The sequence below is a fragment of the Brachyistius frenatus genome, unplaced genomic scaffold (genome assembly GCF_029030835.1).
Source record: "Brachyistius frenatus isolate BFR_SWC_R1_liver_20210118 unplaced genomic scaffold, ASM2903083v1 Contig_12, whole genome shotgun sequence".
NCBI classification, from domain to species: domain Eukaryota; kingdom Metazoa; phylum Chordata; class Actinopteri; family Embiotocidae; genus Brachyistius; species Brachyistius frenatus.
This window is the reverse complement of record NW_027210611.1, coordinates 2847271-2857469: the sequence shown is the minus strand read 5'-3', so window position 1 is coordinate 2857469 and position 10199 is coordinate 2847271. Positions and strand designations below refer to the sequence as shown.

Below are 10199 nucleotides of genomic sequence, written 5' to 3'. Positions count from 1 at the left end.
TTATACAGTTGGAAAAGCAACAAAATGTTATTTTTAGAACCGGTTCGAGACATCCAGAGTGTTGTCAAAGTTGTCCAAAAAAATAAAATGCCACGTGGACAGTCTCCCGAGTTTGTCTACAGACAGTTCCTGTTGCCGAGCTGGTGCTGTGGGACACTGCTCCTGAGGCACACGGTTGTGATAGCCACAAGCAAGACAGGTAAGAGAGAAGTTGTTTCAATCAGAGCATTGAAAAAAATATATATAAGCACAAACTGAGAATCTTTTTGACATGTTTACATCATGCTGTCTCTTAGCCTTGGCCTATCAGTCCTTACAATGCTGCATGCACAGTCCTTACTTTGAATCTAATTTTGTCCTCTCCAACTGCTGCTCCAGGATCACTGCCCTGCGGCGCTCCTCTTGGTACTTGTGCTCTGCCTCCGAACACATCTGGTTCATCTCTCTCTCCCTGGAAGGTTCAAACAATTTGGTAGTTAGATGAAAATTGAATGAATGACATTTCTCTCAACAGACTGTATATAGGCGAATGAAGCTTTAGACGGACAAAGAGGTGAATAAAAATAGGTAAACTTCTTAGACAACAATTGGCTTGAAAAATCTACGTCATTGTGTACATGACTTATTATTAGACTTCAGCCTGGAAGTCACAAAATGAACCACAGAGCTGTCATTAGTGCATTAGTGCACCCCTCAGTTTTGATGAGTATTTAAGATAAACAATCAACAATGATGGAAACAACCTGGTCACAGAGCAATGACAAGTAGATGGTCTTCAAATGGACATATACTTGTATGTAGCATTACAGCCTTCCTCAACAACCTCTATGTAGGTCATTTTGATTTTTATGATGCACATAACTATCGAGACTGCAAATTGAAAAGATGGAGAATAACATTTCAAAGGTTTCCTGCTGCTCATTTGAATTATTTTACACCTGCAAACAAACTCTCAGTTCATGGGTATTGCCAGCGCCCGAACAAGAATGCATGCTTTTGTTGTAGCAGCTGACAATACTGACATGTTATATAACAATAACATAAGTTGACCAAAGAATGCTAACAATGGATAGGTTTCACACACATACACACACAAACACACACACACACAAAAAAAAATCCATCACCATGTTTGATAGGTACAAGATAATGATGCTGCTCCCAATCTAGCAGGAGAGCTACTAGACTGGGAACAGAGCGCAATACGCAGTGACAAAGATAAAAGAACGAAAACACTCTTGCTTTTGAAGAGCGTCGGTGCTGCTGGCACAAAAGGTTAATCTATTTCTGTTTTGGTATTTTGCAAGAATCATTTTAAAATGTTTTGAAGCTACTGATGAAGTGATATTTTCTGATCTGATATTGCTTCTCCGAGATGTGAATTTCAACAGCAATATTTCTGACAGAAGAAAACTGTGAATGATAACTCGGAAAACATTCGCAGATATAAAAGATTATATATATATATATTACCTAGTCTGTAGGACTTTGACCAGCTCAAGGAGTCTGTGGCTCTCCATGTTGTACTCACTACACTGAGTCATCAGTGCACTCACATCAGATGAACATTGTAGACATTTTGAAGAATTTAGATCCCTGAGAACAAAAGATACAACATTAAAACATGTTTTTTTATTATTATTATTTCACAATGTTGCATTAATTGCTGTGAAGCAAATCTATCAGTATGGTACAGGACTGGTATGAATACACTTACTTGAATTCTCTGCTACTCACAGCAGGCAGCACCAGTTTGTGACCAAATTTAGAAACTGAACTGAAGAAAACAGTTGGCTGTCATCAGTCATATTAACAGAAATCCCACCGGATTATGCTGACAAAACTGAGGCATCACACAAAATCAATAACCTGGTTATAGAAAGTCCCCCATTAACCAGGGGGACTTATTAATCCTTCATTTGTCAGACAAGATGTCTTTGAAACTCAGTGTTTCTGTAACAATTAGCAAAGGAGATCAGTTTAAGATGCATAAGATTGATAGATATTTCTATTCAAGTGAACTAAAAATATTCTGAAATACTTCTGTGATTATTTAACATGATTACTGTCAGCACACGTACCCTGAAGGTGTAATTATCTTGGTAATGTCTCCCTCTGCAGTGGGAATTCCTGAACTGCAATTTGCTTTGCTGCTGGATGGTCGGTCCACACTTTCCTTCAACTGCTGCAGACACACATTTAATAGCGTGGCAGATTTTTTTTTTAACAAATGACATTGAATCTCTGAGAAATCACAGAAATACCTTTGCTGCTGTTTTACCTTGTCGGATGGTTGCAGTATTTCCTGCAGCTCTGTGATCTTGGCCTCTTTCTCAGCTACCATCTGCTTCAGCCTCTGAATGAGAGTGTTGTGCTCTGCAGCCTCAGTGCTCAGCTGTCGTCTCGGGCTCTGCTGGGTTGTTTTGCCCGGGACGTTCTGCTGCTGACTGAGGCAGGTCAGCGCCTTCTGCATCTGGGCCTGCTGCTTCTGCCAGAGGTCGAAAAGAACGGTGGGTGAGCGTAGCGTAGTAAAACATAGGCCCGTCACATAAAATCCTCCTATCTGCTATCTTCAAGTCATAAATGTGACATGAAATCCCTCATTAGTTATTATAGTTGGTCTGTATCACAGCAGTTATATAGTGTATTTATTCAAACCTATAATTTGTAATGTTTCAGCTGTTTTATGGAATATTTACATCTGAACAACAAATTGTCAGATAGGCTTTAATAATTACAAATTCAAACATGTTTAACTCATGAGCAGAGCTAAAATACTAAACATATTCCTGTTGTCAAAACTCCAGTTCCAGTATTTTGAATATTACTGTGATTGACAAAATTTCATGATAATTTGGGCTCATGAGCAGTAAGTAAGTAAAATAATGTCTCACAATTCCTAAAATTGAGATATCAGATATACCTGCAATAATATAACTATATTTGTCTCTAATCTAATGTCTTACCAAGAGAGCCTCCACAAGCTCATCGTCGTGTTTACCCTTCTCCAGTAGGGTGGAGATCTGGGCCTTCAGAGTTTTCATTTCAGTAGACAGAGATTTGCTCCTGGCTTTAGTAGCTTCCAGCTTTTTCTTCACATCCTCGTGTTCTTTCACGAGGGCCTCATAGTCCACAGAGATCCTCTGTAGATGCGTAGAAGGAGAGTAGGGCCTTTGTACATTAACAAATTCACGTCATACAACTTACAATTATTAATTACACACCTCAAAAGCCTCCCTCTTTTCCTTCTCGAGAGAGCGGATGTAGCTGATGTTCCTGTCCTGGGGGGGAGGTTTCTGAAGGACACCCAGGCCCAGTAGCTCTTCCTCTACACTCAGGGCACTTGAGTGTCTTTGCTGTGTTGACTGGTTCAGCTGCTGCTCGAGGTCCCGCACCTGTTGTACAATGCAGTTTTGTTCATGATGACTTCAGGCATTTACTAGAGAAATGTTGAAATTCAACATTTTATTGACAATAAATCATTTGACTTTTTATAAGAACCTATGACGGAAGATTATACGTTCTAGCTTACCCTTGTCTGAAGAGTCAGTATCTGCTGTGACCGACCTCTAAAGCTCCCAGGGCAGTTTAGTAATTGCTGAAAGCTGACGTCCTCTCCAACCTCACTGATCAAAACCTGCAGCAGTTCATATTTTGGAATCCAGACATGACTGGTGATCTGTCACTCATCCATGTGATATTCTTTATGGGTAATTAGACTTAAGGCAGAAAAAAAGATAGGCCTCTACCTTCTGAGCTACTTTCAGCTCCTGTTTGGAGGACTGAACCTGGTTGCGATACTCAATCACCTTCAACTTGGTAGCTGCTAATTTCTCCTGTAGAGATTTGACCACCAGATTTTCCTGCTTTTGGGAGACAGAAATATACGATTCTATGAGTTGACATGATTAAATTTAGGAAGATCAATATCACAATATTATCTTTACATTAAAGTTTACCTCAGAGTCTTCAGATAAGCTCTTATCCAGTGACTTTGGGTCCTTCTTTTTCCCAGGTAACGAGTGCACAAAAGCAGCCTGCAGCTACAGAGAGGAGAGTAACATCACCGTGAATGTGTTGCTTTCTAAGAAGTAGTACAATAAACCTTTAAGAGTGACGTGCTGTAATGATGAACTTCTGTCCAACACTCAAATTAAATGATGAAGCTAAACTTTACCTCTCCCTCAAGCTCTTTGATTCTGTTGCCATTTCGCTTGGATTTAATCTTCTCTTGCTCAATTTCTGCAGTTAGCTCTCTGGTTTTCTTGGACAGCTCCACAATCTTTGTGGCAGCTGCAGCTCCTGCTAAACCCGACGTGCCTAAAATGATGAGAGGACGAGGCATAAAGAGGCTGTGGCGAATCTGTTAACACAGATGTGCAAAATGTGTAGAACTGAAGGCGTTATACCCGCTAAAGCCAGTCTTTCTTCCTCTCTTTTTTTCTTCAAGTGTTTAATTTCAAAATCCTTTTCACTCAGAAGTTTGAAGAGCCGACCGTTTTCATCCTTCAGCTCCCTCAACTGGTCTAGCAGTGTCTGATTCTCATTCTGCAGCAGCCTGTAGAAAGAAAATTAAAATGAACACTTGTTTTCATCCATCACCTAAGGCTATTCATCATAAATAATAAAGATTTCCAACCTTAAATATTTTACAATTCATGTTTTTTTTATTTAGCCTGTGAAGTATCAAAGCAATCTAAGCTGCCAATGAGGACAACAACTTTGATGTTTCAACCTGGGTAAGACTCACCTGTCTTGGGCATTGTCTGCCTGGATACCTTGCTTAAATAGGTTCAAATCATCCTGGGTGCCACTGACATCAAGCTTTTCCAGTTGTTTCTCCTTTTTTCTGTCCAGTTTTCTCTTCTCCTGCAGTTTTTGTAGCGCTTGAAACTGAAGCCGCATCTCATTCATTTGATCATCAGGCTCCATGATCTATGATTTATAGCATGGAGGAGAAATTCTGCATGAAATTCTACCAAAGGTAGAAACATTTTAATTAAAATCAATACTAAGACTAAACATTGTGTTATATCGTGAACATTCATTATCTGGGATTTGTACCCTGCAGTAGGAATGAAGCCACAGTTTTCAGCAGCTTTCTTACTGCCATCGTTCTATATTTTCCTAAAACACATAAGTGTAAATAGTCTACACATAAAAGCAACAAAACAAGGGTCCTTCTCCAACATGGTGCCCACCTTCTTGTTATTGATTTATTGCCTAACTTGTGAGGCTGATGACCACATTGATAGCCGAAATAGGTCAAGATAGGAGTTTAAACTGATCGAAAGTGACAGTTTTGCTGGATAAATTCCAAGTCATTACTAGGTTGAGTTTGCAGAAAGAGTAAGAAACTCACCTGACATTTATCCAAGTAATGTCCTCGTAAACTCCATTGTTTTTTTAGGTGAAAAAAAAAACAAACAAAAAAAACCAGCCCCTTCACGGACTGCGACGCTTCTGTATCCATAGCAACGGCCGTTCAGAGACTTCGAACAAGATCTCGCGGGAGCCGAACTGTAATCATAACAAACAGCGCGCGCTCGGGGCTTTACCATTGGTTCATCTGTTTGTGACGTTTCCAGCACAGCTATAATGGCACATGTTTCCAGGTAGTCAGCTCTGTGGGTTCTTCCCAAGTTTGTATCTTTAATTGAACAACGCAAAAAAAAAAACCTACCAGTGAGTGGTCAAAACGTTTTTTTTTACTTTGAAATTAGCTAAACTTTCAGAAATTGAATTTTGCGTTTCCCATAACCCAGACCTGAAAATGAATTTTCATTAGTAGGCTATTAGTGTCTTGATTAACATTATAGCGCAAAGAGGAGTTATAAAACAAAGCCACGGTAATAAGACCCGTCAAAAAGTGTGATTTATGGAAACATAAAGTCAAGCCTTTTTAATTGAACATATCCTACATAACTACACGGAGGAACAGCTCTACAACGTTTTGTCAAACTGTGAAAGTTGCTCTGATTATTATGTCATGTCAAATAGGTAAATACACAAAAGCACATTTTATTTTGTTAGGTTTTTTTTTGATACTGGCTATAGGTCCATTCAGTCCATGTTTCAAATAGAAAATCTTTCTCATTTGACAGGAAGTCTCAATGGAGCTTTAAAAGTTACTCTAGACCAGACTCGGATGTGGAAGTAGGCCTCCCCCTTCAGGACACTGCTTGGTATAACTGTGAGTAGTCAAAAGAACAATGGGATCTGCACTGTCATGCCAGATGTTATTGAGAAGACTTAAACAGGTACGTGACATCCGTGCCGTTCAGAATGAAACCAGATAGTCTTTTAGAGCATCTTGCCACCATAAATTGATGTAAATCAGTTTCTGTGTAAAGGAAACGTCTTTCATAAAAGCATAAAACAGCAATATATTATCTACCAAGAGCAGTTTTATTATTTGATTTTTGCAAAAAGGACATTTAAAAAAAATATGTAATGGTTTGGAGTATTTTGCACACCTATAACCCTCAAAGAAAAATAATGTATACACAAGAATATGATTTTCTATAAAGTATAGTCAATTGGCAGTTTATCAGGAACACCTCACAAAAAAACCCAAAGTGTATGCTCTTTTAAAAAAAACTAAAACATTATTGTCATTGTGGAGTCGTTTTTTTGCAATACTGTGGAGTTTATTATGTTTTACTGACAAGCGTCTGTAGCCTGAACTGTTGACAGCATGTGCTTTAGCTGCAGTAGGTGTACTAAACAACTGGAAGCTGAGTGTATAATAAAGGCTCCAAAAGATAAAGACAATAGACTTTCAGAATTACTTGACTGGCAATTTATGTTTGCAGAGGAAAAAATAAACACTTTCAGAAACGGGATGTGATTGTTTTTGCACACAACAGTCAACTCAGCTTTGTGAATAATTTAACGAGGTATCTATGCATATCACAATGTAGGTTACATGACATTTTAGAGGCTACTACAGCTCACAGGCGAAACTCAGTTTGTTTAGCTCATGAACATTGGACCCCTGAGTAGTACCACATAATCATAAAAATATGAAAATACTGCAAGAAATTAAAAAAAAAAAAAAAAAGTTGGCTATTACAATAAAATTGTGTAAAGGCTATTGAATTAAATCACCCATTTTAATGGTACAAAATATATTTTTGGTTTTGGTAAGACATATTTCCATATCTTTATGTATGGAATAATGTGATGCTGCGCTGAGTCAGAAAACAGCAAAGAGAAATCAATTTCTAAAAGGCATGAAGTTGAAGTTGACTTTTGAGTTCAAGAGGTGCGATATGTTCGCTGACATTTAAGGAAATTGCAGAGGCCATGGAAGTTCCACTTTCATTCAATGTTAAGCTAATATATTGTAATTTTTTTATTTCGAGTTTTTCTTCATAACTTCAAAAAATAGCCTCAGTCTGCAGAAAATGCTGATTTCCCAAACTCATCTGTGCCTTTGCTTTTCCTGCATTATCTAACGTTACCTTTTAGCTTGCTAAATTGTTAGCCTGTGTAGCGTATCTTTATAAATGTATGAGACCTTGATAAAAAAAATATATATATATATCTTGGGTGCCCAAATTTTTAAGTGCTAATCCTTTACTTTCTAAAATTGCACAAAACCCAATTTTTTTTTTTTTTTTTTTTTTAAGTTTGTTTCATCTTCACTAACCTCTTCATGGTGATAGAAACGTTTACCAACGTTAGGAGTGTAACATATTAAAACCGTTGAGTTCAACACCCCTTGTTTTAACTACAGAAGCTATAGCTTGACCCTCTGGTACACTGTGAAGAGCTAGAGTGATCATGGAAGTTATAGCTATGTACAGTGGGTGAGAGGTGCTGAAGAGGTGTGTGTGCAATCAAAAATTATGATACAACTGTAAAGAAAAGGTGCACACCTTAATCTGAGGTAATATTAAGGGACATAAAGTATCCGCATGAGAGTCCATGTTCACTTCTCTGCTTTCTGTTGTTCTTCTCTGGGCTTCACAATGAAGTCTTTGTACATTGAATAAAGGACCCCTAAAACAAACAAACAAACACACAAACAAAATAAAAATGTAATTTACATGACAACCATCACAGCTACTTCAAAACAGACCGGGAAAATCTGCAGTTCAGACTTTATCAAACGTGACGCTCCACAATACGTACCAACGGTCATGGCTCCGACCACAAAACCTTGAGCAGCAACACGCATGTGGATCAGGTGCACTGACATTTTTGTATCTCCCCGGCTTTTCATTTTCATCAGTTTGTACCCAACAATGGCAAAGAATCCAGCCAAACCTGCAACAAGCAAAAAAAAAGCGTGATATTTATATACAAAGACAGATAGATGGATAGATGGGGAAGCAAGGCATCCAGTAGTTTAATACAATTCTACTCATAAAAAAAACAACAAACATTTAAGCAGTACACACATAATTGAATTAGCCTGTGCAATATAACTGCTCTAAACATAAAGATAAAATAGCTGAGCTCCAAAGTCCCGTCCATATTAAGATGACTAATGCTGAATATGAATAATTCCACAAGGCAAATGGTCACTTTGAAATGACAGTAAATGAGGTGACTCGAAGTCAAGTGAAATCAATAAAACTAAAAACAAAAAAAAAAAACTAAAAAAAAGTGCATGACGTCAAAAATCCAAATTGCTAAGAAACTTATGAATTTAGTTTGAACTGTTCAGTGTGTTTGCTTGTACTCTTTTTCCACGATGCAGCAGCGCAGCCACAAGGTGTACTCACCCACTGGGACGAATGGATTCTCCTTTGCTTTTCGCATGAATTTGGACTCATTCTCGTCGTAGGCAGACATGTCGACTAACAATAAGAAAAGACGAAGAAGACAGTTAGTTGTTACGTGTTTGTTGGGAAATATTCGCCAACAAAACTGTAAGCTGGCTGGTTTATTCAATGTAGATGGGATCGATTTGATTATATATATATAAAAAAAATCTACATTGTAAACCTAATTGTCAGTAAGCTTTTAAGTTCTACCTACAAAAAAAAAAACCTGTCATGATTTAGGCTTTAAAATCGTGTTTTGAACTGGCTTGTAAGGGTCTATTTCAGAGCTAATGTGCTATTAGCTCTGGAATAGACCCGCATGAAGTGGTCAGAGGTTAACATGAAGGGCAGGGAGAGAAAACACACCTTTTTATAAGCCTGATATTAAATACTCTTAATTAGTCTTCACTTTGGTAAAAAATAAAAAACACATCTATTACGTAACGATTAATTATAAACTTTTTAAGCGTCCGGTGAGAAATATAACAATCGACAGCTCGGACCAGCTCAGTTTTACCAGCAGATAAAAGCTTCCTCTCACCACAGCAGGCCGGACTGCTTCTTACCTGATTTAAGGACAGTGTTGATATTTCAAAATAACTTATCCGGAGAGTTTTGTCGAGTTCCCTGAAGCACACTTTGCACGGTTGTAGGAAGTAACTATGCCGGCTACGTAACAGACAAAGCCAACTGTAACGCGCAGGTCCGACGTTAGCTACGCGTGTGTTGCGTTCACGTTACAATAGAAGATGGTAAATACGAGCGACTTCTTGGGAATGTTTCGTACACTTCCACCACTGCTCGTGGCGTTGGTGAAAATCCATCTTACCTTACACACACGTTGAATGTCGAATGCACACGGCACGTCGGTGTGATATACATTCGTGGTTATCGTTACGTGCAACTGTAATTGTAATATTTCCGATAATTCGGGGGGCGCTCTGAACGCAGCACCAGATGTACGCCAACAGCCTGGGAAATCAAAGATGGTGAAATGGATGCCAAATAGTGCTCCCAATCCCAAGAGCCGTGTCGTCTGTTTCGTCATGAAAGCGAAGAGTAACTTTAACAGTCTGTCTGTCAGGTGATAATTAGAATGACGGTGTTACACTTTCAGCTGTAAATACAGCAGCACGGCATTTACTGTCGGCTAAACTGGAGAAGCTCATCGTTTTTACTGGTCAGAGTTGAACAGTTCAGTCGCTCTAATGAGATTTATTTTTTTTCCCACTCTATCTCTGTCCCTAACTAAACCACGTTGGTGTGCGCGTTCATACGATCCTCTCCTGCGCGATATCATCTTACAATAAAGTGACACAGCACGATTTATCGATACCTAAAAGACGGCGGAAGTAGATGGGGCGGAACTCTCTTGGTCCACTTGTTCGTCTCTGGGGGTGATGTAACCGTGGGCTCCACGTC

General features: G+C 38.7%; 2 protein-coding genes across 2 annotated transcripts; both read right to left on the bottom strand.

Moving 5' to 3' along the window:
- ccdc13 (coiled-coil domain containing 13) lies at positions 1-5416 on the bottom strand. The gene is made up of 15 exons (XM_069691947.1): positions 5363-5416; positions 4751-4935; positions 4410-4558; positions 4178-4320; positions 3960-4043; positions 3750-3866; positions 3533-3637; positions 3225-3395; positions 2967-3143; positions 2282-2488; positions 2082-2185; positions 1718-1777; positions 1474-1596; positions 341-451; positions 1-162 (listed from the first exon to the last, which is right to left on the bottom strand). Exons 2-15 carry the CDS (start codon positions 4930-4932, stop codon positions 117-119), a joined length of 1779 nt encoding a protein of 592 aa, XP_069548048.1. The 5' UTR covers positions 4933-4935; positions 5363-5416; the 3' UTR covers positions 1-116.
- Positions 5417-6389: 973 nt separating this feature from the next.
- On the bottom strand, positions 6390-9475 carry higd1a (HIG1 hypoxia inducible domain family, member 1A). The gene is made up of 4 exons (XM_069692221.1): positions 9344-9475; positions 8736-8810; positions 8140-8274; positions 6390-8007 (listed from the first exon to the last, which is right to left on the bottom strand). The coding sequence occupies exons 2-4, from the start codon at positions 8803-8805 to the stop codon at positions 7937-7939; spliced, it is 276 nt and encodes a 91-aa protein (XP_069548322.1). The 5' UTR covers positions 8806-8810; positions 9344-9475; the 3' UTR covers positions 6390-7936.
- Between the last annotated feature and the right edge of the window lie 724 nt (positions 9476-10199).

Coding starts and splice junctions, on each gene's coding strand:
- ccdc13 (XM_069691947.1), bottom strand. CDS start 4,932: ATGGAGCCTGATGATCAAATGAATGAGATGCGGCTTCAGTTTCAAGCG. Junction 4,321..4,409: donor AGAAAGACTGGCTTTAGCGG/GTATAACGCCTT, acceptor TCATCATTTTAG/GCACGTCGGGTTTAGCAGGA. Junction 2,186..2,281: donor TACTGCAACCATCCGACAAG/GTAAAACAGCAG, acceptor GTGTGTCTGCAG/CAGTTGAAGGAAAGTGTGGA.
- higd1a (XM_069692221.1), bottom strand. CDS start 8,805: ATGTCTGCCTACGACGAGAATGAGTCCAAATTCATGCGAAAAGCAAAG. Junction 8,275..8,735: donor GAATCCATTCGTCCCAGTGG/GTGAGTACACCT, acceptor TGCTTGTTGCAG/GTTTGGCTGGATTCTTTGCC. Junction 8,008..8,139: donor GGTCGGAGCCATGACCGTTG/GTACGTATTGTG, acceptor TGTTTGTTTTAG/GGGTCCTTTATTCAATGTAC.